At 42.0% G+C, this 18,854-nt stretch overlaps 2 protein-coding genes across 2 annotated transcripts in view; both read right to left on the reverse strand.

Annotated features, from left to right (window-relative positions):
- Positions 1-5,106, reverse strand: part of sik2b (salt-inducible kinase 2b) — a 62,513-nt gene extending 57,407 nt beyond the window's left edge. The window contains exon 1 of the mRNA XM_045703410.2: positions 4,649-5,106. Within this exon, the coding sequence (XP_045559366.2) occupies positions 4,649-4,786 (138 nt within the window). The 5' untranslated portion in view covers positions 4,787-5,106. The remainder of the gene's footprint in view (positions 1-4,648) is intronic.
- A 1,323-nt stretch (positions 5,107-6,429) lies between these two features.
- Positions 6,430-12,775, reverse strand: laynb (layilin b). Its single transcript, XM_045703414.1, has 7 exons — positions 12,367-12,775; positions 11,261-11,558; positions 10,240-10,397; positions 9,671-9,715; positions 9,028-9,114; positions 8,338-8,452; positions 6,430-8,019 (listed from the first exon to the last, which is right to left on the reverse strand). Exons 1-7 carry the CDS (start codon positions 12,440-12,442, stop codon positions 7,692-7,694), a joined length of 1,107 nt encoding a protein of 368 aa, XP_045559370.1. The 5' UTR covers positions 12,443-12,775; the 3' UTR covers positions 6,430-7,691.
- Positions 12,776-18,854: the final 6,079 nt, after the last annotated feature.

Here is an 18,854-nt window from a genome sequence, read left to right on the forward strand (position 1 = left end):
TGCAATGTCCGTACTGTGAGACGCTTAAGACAGCGCTACAGGGAGACAGGATGGACAGCTGATCGTCCTTGCAGTGGCAGACCACGTGCAACAACACCTGCACAGGATCGGTACATCCGAACATCACAACTGCGGGACAGGAACAGGATGGCAACAACAACTGTCTGAGTGCTCAGGCTGTCCGCAATAGGCTGAGAGAGGCTGGAAAGGTGCTTGTAGGCCTGTCGTAAGGCAGGTCCTCACCAGACATCACCGGCAACAACGTCGCCTATGGGCTCAAACCCACCGTCACTGGACCAGACAGGACTGGCAAAAAGTGCTCTTCACTGACGAGTCACGGTTTTGTCTCACCAGGGGTGATGGTCGGATTCGCGTTTATCGTCGAAGGAATGAGCGTTACATCGAGGCCTGTACTCTGGAGTGGGATCGATTTGGAGGTGGAGGGTCCGTCATGGTCTGGGGCGGTGTGTCACAGCATCATCGGACTGAGCTTGTTGTCATTGCAGGCAATTGCAACGCTGTGCGTTACAAGGAAGATATCCTCCTCCCTCATGTGGTACCCTTCCTGCAGGCTCATGCTGACTAGAGGTCAACCGATTAATCGGAATGGCCGATTAATTAGGGCTGATTTCAAGTTTTCATAACAATCGGAAATCGGTATTTTTGGACGCCGATTTGGCAGTTGTTTTTTTTACACCTTTATTTAACTAGGCAAGTCAGTTAAGAACACATTCTTATTTTCAATGACGGCCTAGGAACGGTGGGTTAACTGCCTTGTTCAGGGGCAGAACGACAGATTTTTACCTTGTCAGCTCAGGGATTCAATCTTGCAACCTTACGGTTAACTAGTCCAACGCTCTAAACACCTGCTTTACATTGCACTCCACGAGGAGCCTGCCTGTTACGCGAACACAGTAAGAAGCCAAGGTAAGTTGCTAGCTAGCATTAAACTAATCTTATAAAAAACAATCAGTCAATCATAATCACTAGTTAACTACACATGGTTGATGATATTACTAGTTTATCTAGCCTGTCCTGCGTTGCATATAATCGCTTAGGTACACGTTGCTCCAACATGTACCTAACCATAAACATCAATGCCTTTCAATACACAAGTATATATTTTTAAACCTGCATATTTAGTTAATATTGCCTGCTAACATGAATTTCTTTTAACTAGGGAAAATGTGTCACTTCTCTTGCAACAGAGTCAGGGTATATGCAGCAGTTTGGGCCGCCTGGCTCGTTGTGAACTGTGAAGACTATTTCTTCCTAACAAAGACAGCAGACTTCGCCAAACGGGGGATGATTTAACAAAAGCGCATTTGTGAAAAAAGCACAATCGTTGCACGACTGTACCTAACCATAAACATCAATGCCTTTCTTAAAATCAATACACAGAAGTATCTGTTTTTAAACCTGTATATTTAGCTAAAAGAAATCCAAGTTAGCAGGCAATATTAACCAGGTGAAATTGTGTCACTTCTCTTGCATTCATTGCACGCAGAGTCAGGGTATATGCAACAGTTTGGGCCGCCTTGCTCGTTGCGAACTAATTTGCCAGAATTTTACGTAATTATGACATAACATTGAAGGTTGTGCAATGTAATAGGAATATTTAGACATAGGGATGCCACCCGTTAGATAAAATATGGAACAGTTCCGTATTTCACTGAAAGGAAAAACGTTTTGTTTTCGAGATGATAGTTTCCGGATTTGACCATATTAATGACCTAAGGCTCGTATTTCTGTGTGTTTATTATATTATAATTAAGTCTATGATTTGATAGAACAGTCTGACTGAGTGGTGGTAGGCAGCAGCAGGCTCATAAGCATTCATTCAAACAGCACTTTCGTGAGTTTTTCCAGCAGCTCTTCGCTGTGCTTCAAGCATTGAGCTGTTTATGACTTCAAGCCTATCAACTCCAAGATTAGGCTGGTATAACCGATGTGAAATGGCTAGCTAGTTAGCGGGGTGTGCGCTAATAGGGTTTCAAACGTCACTCGCTCTGAGACTTGGAGTGGTTGTTCCCCTTGCTCTATATGGGTAACGCTGCTTCGAGGGTGGCTGTTATCGATGTGTTCCTGGTTCGAGCCCAGGTAGGAGCGAGGAGAGGGACGGAAGCTATACTGTTACACTGGCAATACTAAAGTGCCTATAAGAACATCCAATAGTCAAAGGTATATGAAATACAAATCGTATAGAGAGAAATAGTCCTATAATTCCTATAATAACTACAACCTAAAACTTCTTACCTGGGAATATTGACGACTCATGTTTAAAGGAACCACCAGCTTTCATATGTTATCATGTTCTGAGCAAGGAACTTAAACATCAGCTTTCTTACATGGCACATATTGCAATTTTACTTTCTTCTCCAACACTTTGTTTTTGCATTATTTAAACCAAATTGAACATGTTTCATTATTTATTTGAGGCTAGATTGATTTTATTGATGTATTATATTAAGTTAAAATAAGTGTTCATTCAGTATTGTTGTAATTGTCATTATTACAAAATAAATAAATAATAAAAAATTAAAAATGTTAAATTTTTTTTATAATTAAAAACGGCCGATTAATCGGTATCGGCCTTTTTGGGGCCTCCAATAATCGGTATCGGCGATGAAAAATCCTAATCGGCCGACCTCTAATCCTGACATGACCCTCCAGCATGACAATGCCACCAGCCATACTGCTCGTTCTGTGCGTGATTTCCTGCAAGACAGGAATGTCAGTATTCTGCCATGGCCAGCGAAGAGCCCGGATCTCAATCCCATCGAGCACGTCTGGGACCTGTTGGTTCGGAGGGTGAGGGCTACGGCCATTCCCCCCAGAAATGTCCAGGGACTTGCAGGTGCCTTGGTGGAAGAGTGGGCTAACATCTCACAGCAAGAACAGGCAAATCTGGTGCAGTCCATGAGGAGGCGATGCACTGCAGTACAGCTGGTGGCCACACCAGATACTGACTGTTACTTTTGATTTTGACCCCCCCTTTGTTCAGGGACACATTATTGCATTTCTGTTAGTCACATGTCTTTGGAACTTGTTCAGTTTATGTCTCAGTTGTTGAATCTTGTTATGTTCATACAAATATTTACACATGTTAAGTTTGCTGAAAATAAACGCAGTTGACAGTGAGGGGAAGTTTATTTTTTTGCTGAGTTTATATACTAGGCGGTGTCAGGGGAAAGCCCAAAACATTGTCAAAGACTCCAGTCACCAAAGTCATAGACTGTACTCTCTGCTACCGCACGGCAAGCGGTACCGGAGTGCCAAGTGCGGGACCAAAAGGCTCCTTAAAAGCTTCTACCCCCAAGCCATAAGACTGCTTAACAATTAATGAAAAGCCCACTGGATTATTTACATTGACACCCCCCCTCCATTTGTTTTCTACACTGCTGCTACTTATTGTTTATTATCTATGCATAGTCACTTCACCCCTACCTACATGTACAAATTACCTCAACTAAACTGTAACCCCACACATTGACTCGGTACCGGTACCTCCTGTATATAGCCTCATTGTTATTTTACTGTGTTACTTTTGTTTATTTGGTAAACTCTTTCTTGAACTGCACTGTTGGTTAAGGTCTACACATGTCGTATTCGGCGCGTGTGACAAATAGAGTTTGATTTGATCAATTTAACCTTTTGGAAATCGCTGATATGAAAGATACGGTCCTTACACTTGTTAACGTTCAGATTGAGTGTCAGCGCACTTAACAAAACTCCCCTGCACAGAACATGCCATCGTCCAAAGACTTATGTGTAATGTAAGAGTCATGATAAAGGACAATTAGCGTCTGTGAATAGTGCACACAACAACTGCACACTGATTGTCCCAAGAAGAGACAACAAAAAAATCTAATTTTTACACAGGTCTAATTGTTTACACAGGTCTATGGCAGGGTTTCCCAAACTTTGTCCTGGAGTCCCCCCTGGGTGCATGTTCTGGTTTTTGCCCTAGCACTACACAGCAGATTCAGATAATCAAAGCTTGATGATGAGTTGGTTATTTGAATCAGCTGTGTAGTACTGGGGGGGGGGGGGGGTGTCTTGTTGACCACATTATACATAACACTATACAAACTGCACACAATTGTTAGTGAGAGTAATGAAGCAAGGTATTGATCCATGGTCAAAGAAAGGCAGTGTATTGCACAACATTGAGGTTACAAAGTGATGGGATAATGTAAATCTCATGGCATGAACACACATGAATGAATCAGCTTCACAGTTAGGCTAACATTGCCTAAATGTAAAACTGTGTGACACCCAATTTTGCTAATCCTAGACAGTTTTGATTATCAAGTTACATAATAGTTGTTAAGTTACAAGTCTATAACTTTCATGTACGGGTCAAAATCTTTGCAAAAAAAATAAAAAGACTGTTTGCAACATAGTAAACTAGGTAGGTGTGAAATGGTCTAAACATGTCAATGTGAACAGAATGAGACAACTACAGAATAAATGTGCAAATATAACTTCAGATAACTAGCTAACTTACAACTGCAATGCAGGGGGCAAGTAACTACTAGCTTGTTAGTTAAAAGACAAGGTTAGTGCCCTTTGCAAGAGAATCACACGCTTAGCTCACTGTTAAATAGCATGCTAGCCAGCCAGCTAGCTAATTCTCAGCACTCACCTCGGTCTTGGTAATGCGATGTCTAGCCAGCTTCACAACGGCGAAATTACCCTTTCCTAGAGTACGTTCGATATCGTAGAAGCCCACTCGGACAGGACCCCGGACCATTGGTTTTTGGTGATTGTCAGCCATGACCATGCTTTATTAAATAGGGTTTGGGGTGAGGACCTAGGGGCTCGCGACTTGAGCCTACAGATGTTGAAAGGGAAAACAAACCGCCCGCTAAAATGTTGTCTATTCAAAATAGACAAAGTACATTTCTCGGTCGCCCAGCCAGTTTGAACATTAACGAGCCTTCAGACCAACGAGACGACAGAAGACATTTACGGCTGTCACGCCACGTTCCCCAATACAATAGAGCTATAATATTTCAGCTAGCTACCTATATTTGCTAAAGTACATGAGTTGAGTTGCAGCAGGCATCATATTCTCTCGTTGACGTACATTGACGTCAGAGCCATGGGGGTATTTGTACAGGGGGCGGGCCTCCACGCTTCAGTGCCAATTCGTTTCCAAGCCAACCGGACCCACCTCTTACGTCAACCGGTAACATTGCTATTCTGATATCTGTTTGCTCGCCGCCCTGAGTGGAGGGTTGACTTTGAAGTTTGACCTGCAGGTGCACAGAAAAATCTTTTGTTACTCTGAGTCAAAGTGCAGGGATTGGACTGGTGCATTATTTATGTACATTTATACTAGCACATTAATCCATGCATGCATGTTGTTTTGATGTGTAAAGGTGTGTGTGCAGCTGGGCTCTGACTATGTAATGTATACATGCTTATGCACAAAGCAAAGGATGCATGCAAGTAATGCAACCCCTAATACATTTTATTATGACTTTTGTTGGTTGCAATTGCCCTTTAAGGCTGTGGTAAAATAATCATACATTTTGAGAAGAGAGTGTGAGATGCTTGCCAGGTTTCCCAGCTACGCACAAAACGGCAAACATTAATATGGATTATGCTGGATGGTGTGTGTTCTGCAATTCAGGTTTGTACACTGAACAAAAATATAATCAAAACATGTAAAGTGTTTCATGAGCTGAAATAAAACATCCCAGAATTGTTCCATATGCACAAAAAGTATATTTTTTTCACAAATGTTGTGCACAAATTTGATTACATCCCTGTTAGTGAGCATTTCTCCTTTGCCAAGATAATCCAACCACCTGACAGGAGTGGCATATCAAGAAGCTGATTAAACAGCATGATCATTACACAGGTGCACCTTGTCCTGGGGACAATAAAAGACCACTCTAAAATGTGCAGTTTTGTCACACAACACAATGCCACAGATGTCTCAAGTTTTGAGGGAGCGTGCAATTGGCATGCTGACTGCAGGAATGTCCACCAGAGCTGTTGCCAGGAAACTGAATCTTAATTTCTCTACCATAAGCCGCCTTCATCATCGTTTTAGAGAATTTGGCAGTACTTCCAACCGGCCTCACAACCGCAGACCATGTGTAACCATGCCAGCCCAGGACCTCCACATCCTGCTTCTTCACCTGTGGAATCGTCTGAGACCAGCCACCCGGACAGCTGATTAAACTAAGGAGTATTTCTGTCTGTAATAAAGCCCTTTTGTGGGAAAAAAACTCATTCTGATTGGCTAGGCCTGGCTCCCCAGTGGGTGGGCCTATACCCTCCCAGGCCCAGCCATGGCTGCGCCCCTGCCCAGTCATGTGAAATCCATAGATTAGAGCCTAATGAATTTATTTTAATTGACTGATTTCTTTATACTGTATGAACTGTAACTCAGTAAAATTGTTGAAATTGAAGTTGTTGCATGTTGCGTTTATATTTTTGTTCAGTATATTTTTGTTCAGTATACATTTTAGATACAGGTTATTAAGCCAAATCAATTGGTTTGAGAATAATACAATAATATGACAGAATATTAGCACATTATTATCATTTTTTTTAACATACCCATTGCACATCTTGCGATCAACATAGAATTTTAGTGAAACTGCTGGAGTTAGAGACCAATGGAAAGACAGTTAAAATATTACATGAAACAGTACCATCTGCTGGTCAAACAAACAATATGGAAGCCATAAGTAAGTACTGCTTGCAATAGTACAGTAAAGTAAGCTATATCTTACCAAAGGTTTTACGGCTTATAAATTGTCTATTTTTCTTTCTTCTTGTACACAAAAACACAATAAAGGCACATTATTATAAAAAAACTAAAAACAAAACATTTATTTGTAGCCAGAGCGGTGCACGGTATTTGAAATATTACCCATATAGGCCTACAGGTCCAGCGAGTACATGTTTTGTTAATTAACCTATCGTGACAGCCTTACAAAACTGTTGAGCGCAGCAACCCAAAAGCATCTGCTGTCACTGTTAGATTTCCTGTATGTGCGAGTTCCAGATGTGCTTTTGGTATTTCCTGTCCGACATCCTCCAAGAACACTCAGCTTTAGCTCGTTAGACTACTTTTTCACAACACTCTAGTCAGGCCCACTTGAATCTACCATATACGCAAAACATGTCCTTTCTTGATTTTCTTCACAACATTGTGATAAATACAAGATTATAAGACGAAGACAAAGGAATAGGCAAATAAACAAATGCCACACTCTTGTTATTCAACCAGGACTTTGGTGTAGCCATGAAAAGGCACATTATGACTTTATCCAGCCAGCTCAAACTGGTGTCATAGCAGTGGAGGCTTTGGTAAACATCACTGGGAGGATCATCTCTCGCAGGCGGCCATTGCTCAGAGGTATCGTGGGGTCAGACTTCTGTTATCCGAATTTCCGAAGATATTGTCCTGTTCCCTGACATCAACTTCCACACAGGAAACCTCAAATGGGGGTGGCACCATAGGCGTCTTTGTACGGTTAGTGGGCGTACCCTAAAGCGAACACTTTATAATACCACACAGGATCTGTCCGTCCTGTCTCGCATCACATGATGCCATACAACCCACCAGCAGGAGATATGAAAGATGAATGGAGACAAAAAGAGTCAGATGCCCAGATGGCCCAGTGGACATGTGGTAAAGAGAGAGGCACTGCAGGGCTGCAACATTACTCATAGATCTCATTCTCCACCCATCCAGTCTCGTTGAGATAGTGCCGACCCTGGTTTTGGCAGGCCTCATAGATATCATTGGTCACAAAGCCACTCTCTGTCACTGTCTCCTTGTTTGAAACATTCTCGTAATCATCACACTGGGAATCAAAAGAGGAGGCACAGAAGGACATCTTCTTGATTGCAGGTGCCATGCTCTCCAGATCGGCTGGTTGAAGCTTGGTGATGTCCTGGTAGGCATAGGGTCCTTGGATGTTGCAAGCCGCAGTGGACATTGTACCCCATTGCTCTTGCTTAGGGTAGCTGTCTGTTTGAGACTTTCTCCTGCATAAAGACAGTTACACTATCAGTTACAGAGGCATGTAGCGAGCCACAAACACCTCCAGCATTGCTTATTTCAAATACGGCATTTAAACCCACCTCAAAACAAAACATCTCTTATGCTCTGTGACGTCTGATGTTGGTTATGTTTCACAAGCCCTCTTGCAAGCTTACTCTGTTTTGCCCCTCTTATCTGTGTCATTTTTTACTTACAGATTCTTTTTTACATACTTTTAAATAATGTTAGGTGACCTTGACAGGTGCCTAACATACAAAATGTATTATTACCTGTTATTATTCAATGAAGCGAACAAGTATTACCTTTTGGCAGCCCGTTTATAGCAGAAGACTCCTGTAGCCACAAGCAGCAGCAGTAGAATAGGGATAGTAGCAAATAGAATGTAGGAGACATACAGGGCATTATCTGAAAGAGATACTGCAGGGAGAAAAAAAACACCAGAGGTAAGACAATGGCATTATAGCCTGGTCCCAGATCTGTTTGCGCTATCATGTCAACTCCGTGTCACTCATTGTCAATGAAAAGGAGCTGACATGATAGCACAAGCACACAGATCTGGGACCAGGCTAATGACAGTAAGTTGGCACCTCACTATGAATACTTTTGGAAAGAAACTTTGGAAAATAAATGAGGAGATAATTTATTGTATTTGGGACACAATTAAGCAATAAGGCATGAAGGGGTGTGGTACCACGGCTAAGGGCTGTTCTTACCCACAACGCAATGCGGAGTGCCTGGACACAGCCCTTAGCTGTGGTATATTGGCCATATATCACAAACCCCCAGAGGTGCCTTATTGCTATTATGAACTGGTTACCAACGTAATTAGAGCAGTAAAAACAAATGTTTTGTCATACCCGTGGTATACGGTCTGATATACCATGGCTGTCAGCCATTCAGCATTCAGGGCTCGAACCACCCAGTTCATAATGTACAATATTTCATAACCAAGGATCAAACTCGATAGACATGAAGAGAGCAGATTTTTTTACCTGATGACTCAGACAGTCCTAGTTTTGTCTTCTCATCACTCACTTTAGCTGATGGGAGGATTGGTATTAAAGATATAATTGGTGCAACTGGAAAATAGATAATGAGCAAAACTTGTAAATAGACAGACACTGTAAATTGGATTGATATACAAAAACATCATATTGCCCAAATAAATGTGCAGACCAAAAATAAGCAACATTTGTCTTCATCAGAGAAGAAAGATTGAGCATGTGTGATGCAGCAATGTGTAGACAAGTACAGTATGACTAATATGCAAATAAACTCCCTAGGAATGAACTCAATCTGAACAACAATTTCAAGCAGCTTCACTGGTAATCTGTAACTGTACTATAGCCTACTGTATTTGTCATGCATAGCCTTTATTATCTGGGAAGAGGATTGATTCAATGACACTGATGAAGTTTTTATTTTCTATTATATTCTCTCCTATTAGATTATATTGTGATTCATAAATCTTTACCACTAGATGTCATCCTATACATAGACACTTCGGCGATTGAGAATGGTGATGTCATAACAATGTTCAAGCTGTTGATCTCAGTATCAACAAAGCACTCATCTCAAGGATTCAAATATTTGACCTTAAAAAAATCGAAATGTTAGTTGCAGGGGTGGGTTTACCTGTGTATAATGAATTCCACACCACAGTAAACACTGGTAACTTTTCTGTACGAGAGAGAAAGAGACATCGTCAGCTGCAATAGAATATGGACTATATTGACTGTGAATTATATTTTCTATGGTTCCTTGTTGATAAACTAGTATTAAATCAAAATCAAAATCATACCATACAATATTATCTCCTTCAGTGGAGATAAACTACAGGATTGAGATAGGATAAATGTAATGTAACATTGCCGAATTCATTAGTGCACACTGTTGCAATCCTTAACCAAAAAAATTGGACAAATTCAGGTATAGTCCCTCCCTGTTTTGGTCCCTTTCCTTCCATTTGCTGTCCTTTGAATACAACCCTATTCATGTCTAAATATGGACACTATCAAGGACACCGGGGCCATGTTCAGCAGGGCACAATGTTGTGGAACGTTCAGATAGAAAAACATGATGTGAAACAAACATAACTCTCTGACATGTAGAATAACAAATCATGTCAACTCTATTCATAACATTTCTATCTGCAATGTTCCACAACGTTTGCCTACTTATAACGTGTCCAGGGTACAGTTCACCTTCGGAGTACTTGCAGACAAAATTGTTCTTGGTGTTGCAGTTGTCATCGTTCCACTGGAACATTAAGCGTCCCCCTTCGTCAGGGGGGGTAGAAGGCTGGTGATACAGCACCACACACATCTCGTTGCCACACGATGGCTCGTCCCAATGCCAGTTTCTGCAACAAGCGTGTTTTCCATAGGTCAACAACTTTATCAGAGATCCTCTGATAGTCAACTGCATGCCTCTGAAAATGGACTCTCATCCTACTGATATCCAGTGTTGGGAAGTAGTGAACTACATGTATTTCAACTAGTAATTTAACTACATTTTGCAGTAGCTTGGTGGTAGTTGAACTAAATTCAAATCAAGGTAGAGTTTTCAGTAGTTAATAACTTTTGCCATGTAGTGGTGTAGCTAACTACTGGAACTACACACTACTCTTTTTGCAATCCTTTTTTTGGCCTCAGACCTGCCTAATTCTCACTTGAAGCATTTTATTTTGTGATTAATAGGGTAAATTACACTAATAGGGTAATAGGGTAAATTACATTCTGTTAACATCTGACAACGGTGATCTGTTCTTGCAACTTGTCGTCTATGACATTTCAGATTTACATATGATAATTTTTCATGAAGTAGTTTGGATGAAGTGAACTACTTTTTCAAAGTAACTTTAGTTAAGTAAAGTATATTTTTTAAGGGTAGCTTTAATGTAGCTTAACTTCTTCCAGTGTGAAGTAATTGGTAGCTTGGTAAACTATATGTTCAGAGTAGCTTCCCCAACACTGCCAATACCACAACATTCATGATAATACAAATTGTACCGATAAAATAGCAATGACCCTCAAAGCATGTAGACACCAACATATGTTAATCCACGATGCTCTGTGATGACTCTCAGATTACTGTGAGTCATGTGAAGTATCTCTATGGCCCTGTATTTTCCTGTGGTGTGCATGCCAACAGATGCAGGGATCTCCAATACTTTTTGCTACAGGGATCTCCTAGACTTGAAACCAAAGTAAAACACAAGAACACCTGAATTTGGCCTTGCTGCCATCCAGCCAGTAGTACTGCGAAGGGCATCCTATGGTAGTCACCCAGTGGCGTGGGCTTCTGTTCAGCCCGATCCAGAAGTCCCCATCAGTGGCCTGCAACTGCTGGATGAACCTCTCGACCAGACGCTGCTCATTGTCAGTCTCAATACTGAGGAGTTCTGCCCCATCCGTCCTGCAGGCCTGCCTGGCATCATTGAAGGTCACCCTCCGCCGTGGGTCCTGGAAGTAGTTTATCCTGTAGCAGGGTCGCTCTGTGCCACGCCGGCAGATCCTCTGGCCTACAGTGCATCGCATTGGAAAACAAGAAGTTGCAAATCAAATTGCAAATTCAATTGGAAAATTGCAAATCTAAACATGGGTAATAAATAACGTAAAATCAGAATGGTAATTCGGTGGAATAACATTGCAAGTTGTTATGTAAACTGTGAGGACATAAGGCACATGTATTAGCCTACATGGATTACATGATAATAGGCCTATGTACAAGATCTCTTGATTTTATGTAGACCAATTGCCATAAGCTTAAGAAACGTTGTATTGTTTTTCATAAGTGCTTGCATGTAACACTATGAATAGGCTGTGTGTTATTATTTATTTATTATTACTGTCTTATTTTCTTTATTATTAGGGCCTTTATTAATAATGTTGCAAACCACAGTGAATAAGCTTTAAAGTAATATGGCCCACCTTGATTTTTGCACCACCTAGGCTATTACATATAGCCTACTTCTGAGCATAATGGCCCATCTCAAAACGAATCATAGGTTCCCAACACACAAACCAAAACAAAAAGCCTGCTCTGGGCAATGCCTAGGCCTATTGAAGAGAAATATTGCAGTGACTGTTTTTGCCATCTAGTTTACAAAAGCACCCGTATTTTAGGTGACATTTGAAGTTTCTATTTAAACATTTTAACGTTCCAAAATCTTTCTTCTTTCGTTGGGTACTACATAATAAGATTTTTTTTCGCACAATCAAAAGAGCGCAATATTGCAATGCATTATAGATAACCTTTGGTTAATCATACCGTAACTTTTTGACAACGGGCTTTGACAAGTTTGACATTGTTTCCCTGTCAACACTCACCATTGTGTTGAAATTGGGTGAATCCTGGGTGGCAGAAAACGGCGATAACAGTCCCGAGCAGTTTAACAAAATCCATTTCTTCATCTTCACTAAGCTTTCGTGTAAATTCGAGAAAATCCGTAACCGCCCGTCAAAGCCTGAGAGAGGGGAAAAGTCGTATATGGTCCAATCAGAATTAGGTCGAAGTATTTTTGCGTTTTTTAAACCGCTCTCACTGCGACTGGCTCATTACTTTGAGTAAATCCATCGAAGATAAAAGTTTAAAGCAGGAATGCTTGTCATACCTTGCTATGTTTTTTTTTGCACTCATAGGCATAATGAAATGAGGCTAATCCATGCTGCACCCACACAATAATCTAATCAAAGTCACATTTATTTGATAAGAATGGAAGAGAGACTGAATAGATGTCTTTGAGTGATATGCTATACTGAGCAGGAGAAATGTACATGCTCAGCACAGGGGCGAAAATCTGATATCAACTTTGGAGGGGACAATTACATTACATTTTCTCAAGAGCAATTCCTGAGGGGGACACCAAAAGTAGTGCTGTAACACATAGCCTACGTTTAATATGGTAAATGTATATTGAGGAACCAAAGAAATAAGGTGTTTGCCGTACTCCTAACTACCGGTACCCAAAACTACACAACTAATCACAACAGCAATACCATTGCCTTTAACAAATCTTAGTTCAGTCACCAGTTTAAGTTGAGAGTGGGGGTGTCCATGGCATTTTCCAATTATGTTCCTATTTTACAAGTCAAAAAAATGGAGAACCTTTCATAATGTTGCCAAACAAAGACTCAAGAAACTTACCTGAGACTCCCTGTCTCTGCCAGTCTGTCCCTGCATATCTGTCCCCAACTCTGCTGTCTGTGTGCCATCTGTTGCCTGCTCTGCCTAATGACATCATTGTGAAACATTTCCATTAGAATTTCATTTCTTTCTTATGAACATTTTATCAACTAGTCTTTGAGATATTAGGCTACTAGGGTTCTTACTTTGCGTTTTGGTGTACTGAAAAATACTCTGATGTCTGTCTTTTTTCTGCAATTTTTCTACCTGGTTGGCTACACACACACAGTATGTAGGTTATTTACAGTAGGAGATGGGCTTCTATCATCTTATCTTCTATCATTCTATATGGGCTTCTATCATCTTATCTTCTATCATTCTATATGGGCTTCGATCTAAAAGGTAGCTAGCAAATGTGAAACGGATTGCAGTGACAAGAGTTGACAGCTGTATGAGTTCACCATTTACACAACATATGCTGCAACCTTTTGTAATTTTAATCGTTTGTTTCATATTGGCTGGCTTCTAACAATAGCTGAATTTGCAAAGCTAGCGAGCACCAATTCAGTGGTGTTTGCTATAATCTTTGCTACCCGGGTTAAATAAAGGTGAAATAAAATATATAAATAAAAGTTCCCTTGCGACAATTTAGCTTTTGCAACGAGACCATTAAATATATTTAAAACAATGGTAGAAGAGAGTGTAGTTCTGTTCAGTTTATCGCTAACCTTATCACAGGGACTTTGAAGCACTAACTTACATGCATGCTGATCTTGGAATAAATTGACGATAGCAAAGATTCCATCTTTGACGACGCCACATAAATGGAATAGGTACTAGCTAGCTTAATAGTTAATATTTGCGCGCTAGCTCTGCATATTCAGCTAGTGTGTGTGCGCGATTGACTGGATTAACCTCACGTCAGTTACGTGCATTGAGTGCCTTTCAGACAGTAGATACGACCTCTACGTTACCTCGCAAGCTAAGGAACTGGCAGTGGATCAAACCATTGTGAGGCAAAGGGTGGGGGGGTTGCAATCTTTTGAAACTTAAAAACGAGCTATTAAGTGTCTATAATCAGCACAATTGCTTTCATTGCGTATTATTAATATTATTTAAATTACATAGTTATGTTTCAGTGATATATTGGGGGGGACAAATCATATTTTTCCCAGGATGGGGGGGTCGTGTCCCCCCCGTCCCCCCCGGGATTTCCGCCCCTGGCTCAGCAAACGTCTATTTCATACACGCACGCACACGCGCGCGCGCGCATACACACACACACCACACACACACACACACACACACACACACACACACAAACTACTTTCATTGAATATCAAACATTCATATACAAATGTTCCTTCTATTATAGCCTAGATCTACTGTGTGCTGGGGGAAAGATTTGACAACCAGGGCGGGAAATAAGAAATAAAACAGTTGAGAGAAAAATTGGGAATTAATTATGTAAAGGTCAAGCATTAGCCTGAGGAGAAGATTGTGTTCTTTCACTTGAGGAAATTAGGAAATTCTAGGGCCGGGTGGTGGGTGGTAATTTAGCCAGTAATGAGGCTACAACATGGAAAACTTTGGTGAGACTGTGTTCCAGGCAGCAAACTCCAGACAATACAAGATGTTTTTTGTGAGGTTGTTTTGTGATTACCAACTGCACGATGGCGCTGATAGAGATGGTCGCCTCGCTTTGAGTCCTTTGAAAACTATGCAGTATTTTTTTTTTTTAAGTATTATTTCTTACATTGTTAGCCCAGAAAACAATGTCAATTTTCCTACATTACGACCTGAAATACGACTTTCCTGAAGCAGATCCTTTGTTCAGACCCCCACCCGGGACAGTGGATCTAATCCCAGAAGCCAAGCCAAAACAACGTCGCCACAGAAGTGGCAGACGGAGCAGCCTCCTGGTCAGGCTCTATAGGTGTGCACACCGCCCATCGCTTCCGAGTATACTACTCACCAATGTCCAGTCTCTTGACAACAAGGGTAGACGAAATTAGAACAAGGGTTGCCTTCCAGAGAGACATCAGAGATTGTAGCATTCTCTGTTTCACAGAAACATGGCTCTCTCTGGATATGTTGTCGGAGTCGATTCAGCCACCGGGCTTCTTCAAGCGTCGTGCCGACAGGGTGTATGCTTCATGATTATCGACTCATGGGGCAATCATATTCAACATACAGGAATTCAAGTCCTTCTGCTCATCCGACCTAGAATTCCTTCACAATCAAATGCAGGCCATATTATCCCCCAAGAGAATTCTCGTCAGTTATTGTCACAGCTGTGTATATAACCCCTCAAGCAGACACCACGACGGCCCTCAACAACTTCATTGGACTCCATGTAAACTGGAAACCAAATATACTGAGGCTGCATTTATTGTAGCTGGGGATTTTAACAAAGCAAATTTGAGAACAAGGCTAACTAAAATCTATCAGCATATTGATTGCAGCACTCACGCGGGCAATACACTCGATCACTGCTACTCTAACTTCCGCTATGCAACAAGGCCCTCCCTCGACCTCCTTTCGGCAAATCCGACCACGACTCCATCTTTCTCCTACCGTCCTATAGGCAGAAACTCAAACAGGATATACCCGTGACTAGAACCATTCAACGATGGTCTGACCATTCGGAATCCACACTTCAAGATTGTTTTGATCACGCAGACTGGGAAATGTTCCGGGCAGCCTCAGAGAATAACATCGATCTATACGCTGACTGTGTGAATGAGTTTAAAAGGAAGTGCATTGGAGATGTTGTACCCACTGTGACTATTAAAACCTACCCTAACCAGAAACCGTGGATGGATGGCGGAATTCACGCAAAACTGAAAGCGCGAACCACCGCATTTAACCATGGAAAGAGGACTGGGAATATGGCCGAATATAAACAGTGTAGTTATTCCCTCCGCAAGGCAATCAAACAAACAAAATGTCGGTATAGGGACAAAGTGGAGTCGCAATTCAATGGCTCAGACACGTACAGTGGGGGAAAAAAGTACTTGATCCCCTGCTGATTTTGTACGTTTGCCCACTTACAAAGAAATGATCAGTCTATAATTTTAATGGTAGGTTTATATGAACAGTGAGAGACAGAATAACAACAAAAAAATCCAGAAAAGCGCATGTCAAAAATGTTATACAATTATTTCCATTTTAATGAGGGAAATAAGTATTTGACCCCTCTGCAAAACATGACTTAGTACGTTTCTTGTAGTTGGCCACCAGGTTTGCACACATCTCAGGAGGGATTTTGTCCCACTCCTCTTTGCAGATCTTCTCCAAGTCATTAAGGTTTCGAGGCTGACGTTTGGCAACTCGAACCTTCAGCAACCTCCACAGATTTTCTATGGGATTAAGGTCTGGAGACTGGCTAGGCCACTCCAGGACCTTAATGTGCTTCTTCTGGAGCTACTCCTTTGTTGCCTTGGCCGTGTGTTTTGGGTCATTTTCATGCTGGAATACCCATCCACGACCCATTTTCAATGCCCTGGTTGAGGGAAAGAGGTTCTCACCCAAGATTTGACAGTACATGGCCCCGTCAAATGATGCGATGAAGTTGTCCTGTCCCCTTAGCAGAAAAACACCCCCAAAGCATGATGTTTCCACCTCCATGTTTGACGGTGGAGATGGTGTTCTTGGGGTCATAGGCAGCATTCCTCCTCCTCCAAACACGGCAAGTTGAGTTGATGCCAAAGAGCTCCATTTTGGTCTCATCTGACCACAACATTTTCACCAGTTGTCCTCTGAATCATTCAGATGTTGGCAAACTTCAGACGGGCATGTATATGTATTCTTGAGCAGGGGGACCTTGCGGGCGCTGCAGGATTTCAGTCCTTCACGACGTAGTGTGTTACCAATTGTTTTCTTGGTGACAATGGTCCCAGCTGCCTTGAGATCATTGACAAGATCCTCCCGTGCAGTTCTGGGCTGATTCCTCACCGTTCTCATGATCATTGCAACCCCACGAGGTGAGATCTTGCATGGAGCCCCAGGCCGAGGGATATTGACAGTTCTTTTGTGTTTCTTCCATTTGCGAATAATCGCACCAACTGTTGTCACCTTCTCACCAAGCTGCTTGGCGATGGTCTTGTAGCCCATTCCAGCCTTGTGTAGGTCTACAATCTTGTCCCTGACATCCTTGGAGAGCTCTTTGGTCTTGGCCATGGTGGAGAGTTTGGAATCTGATTGATTGATTGCTTCTGTGGACATGTGTCTTTTTTACAGGTAACAAGCTGCGGTTAGAAGCACTCCCTTTAAGAGTGTGCTCCTAATCTCAGCTCGTTACCTGTATAAAAGACACCTGGGAGCCAGAAATCTTTCTGATTGAGAGGGGGTCAAATACTTATTTCCCTCATTAAAATGCAAATCAATTTATAACATTTTTGACATGCGTTTTTCTGGATATTTTTGTTGTTATTCTGTCTCTCACTGTTCAAATAAACCTACCATTAAAATGATAGACTGATCCTTTCTTTATCAGTGGGCAAACGTACAAAATCAGCAGGGGATCAAATACTTTCCCCCCCCCCACTGTATGTGGCAGGGTCTACAGGAAATCACGAACTACAAAAAGAAAACCAGCCACGTTACGGACACCGACGTCTCGCTTCCAGACAAACTAAACACCTTCTTTGCCCGCTTTAAGGATAATACAGTGTCACCGTCACGGCCCGCTAACAAGGACTGCAACCCCCCCTCCTTTTCCGTGGCCGACGTGAGTAAGACATTTAAACGTGTTAACCCTTGCAAGGCTGCTGGCCCAGAAGGTATCCTTATCCGCATCCTCAGAGCATGTGCAACAACGACGAGACGGCCTACAGGGAGGAGGTGTGGGCCCTCGGAGTGTGGTGTCAGGAAAACAACCTCACACTCAACGTCAACAACACAAACAAAGGAGATGATCATGAACTTCAGGAAACAGCAGAGGGAGCACCCCTTATCCACATCAACGGGACAGTAGTGGAGAAGGTGGAAAGTTTTAAGTTCCTCGGCGTACATATCACGGACAAACTGAAACTGAAATGGTCCACCCACACAGACAGCGTGATGAAGAAGGCGCAACAGCGCCTCTTCAACCTCAGGAGGCTGAAGAAATTTGGCTTGTCACCAAAAACACTCAAACCTTTACAGATGCACAATCGAGAGCATCCTGACGGGCTGTATCACCGCCTGGTACGGCAACTGCACCACCCACAACTGCAAGGCTCTCCAGAGGGTAGTGAGGTCTGCACAACGCATCACCGGGGGCAAACTACCTGCCCTCCAAGACACCTACACCACCCGATGTCACAGGAAGGCCAAAAAGATCATCAAGGACAACAACCACCCGAGCCACTGCCTGTTTACCCCGCTATCATCCAGAAGGTGAGGTCAGTACAGGTGCATCAAAGCTGGGACCAAGAGACTGAAAAACAGCTTCCACTCAAGAACATCAGACTGTTAAACAGCCATCACTAACATTGAGTGGCTGCTGCCAACATACTGACTCAAATCTCTAGCCACTTCATCAATTAAAAATTGGATGTAAATGTATCACTAGTCACTTTAAACAATGCCACTTTATATAATGTTTATATAATCTACATTACTCATTTCATATGTATATACTGTACTCTATACCATCTACTGCATCTTGCATATGCAGTTGGGCCATCACTTCCATATATTTATATGT

This window comes from Salmo salar, chromosome 20, assembly GCF_965601325.2.
Source record: "Salmo salar chromosome 20, fSalSal1, whole genome shotgun sequence".
NCBI classification, from domain to species: Eukaryota; Metazoa; Chordata; class Actinopteri; order Salmoniformes; family Salmonidae; genus Salmo; species Salmo salar.

Bases quoted from the DNA above. Each gene is read 5' to 3' on its own strand.
- laynb (XM_045703414.1), bottom strand. From the start codon at position 12,442: ATGGATTTTGTTAAACTGCTCGGGACTGTTATCGCCGTTTTCTGCCAC. The intron at 9,716-10,239 runs GTGAACTGTACC...TCTCTCGTACAG, and splicing joins TGTCTGCAAGTACTCCGAAG to AAAAGTTACCAGTGTTTACT. The intron at 8,020-8,337 runs GTAATACTTGTT...GTCTTTATGCAG, and splicing joins TATAAACGGGCTGCCAAAAG to GAGAAAGTCTCAAACAGACA.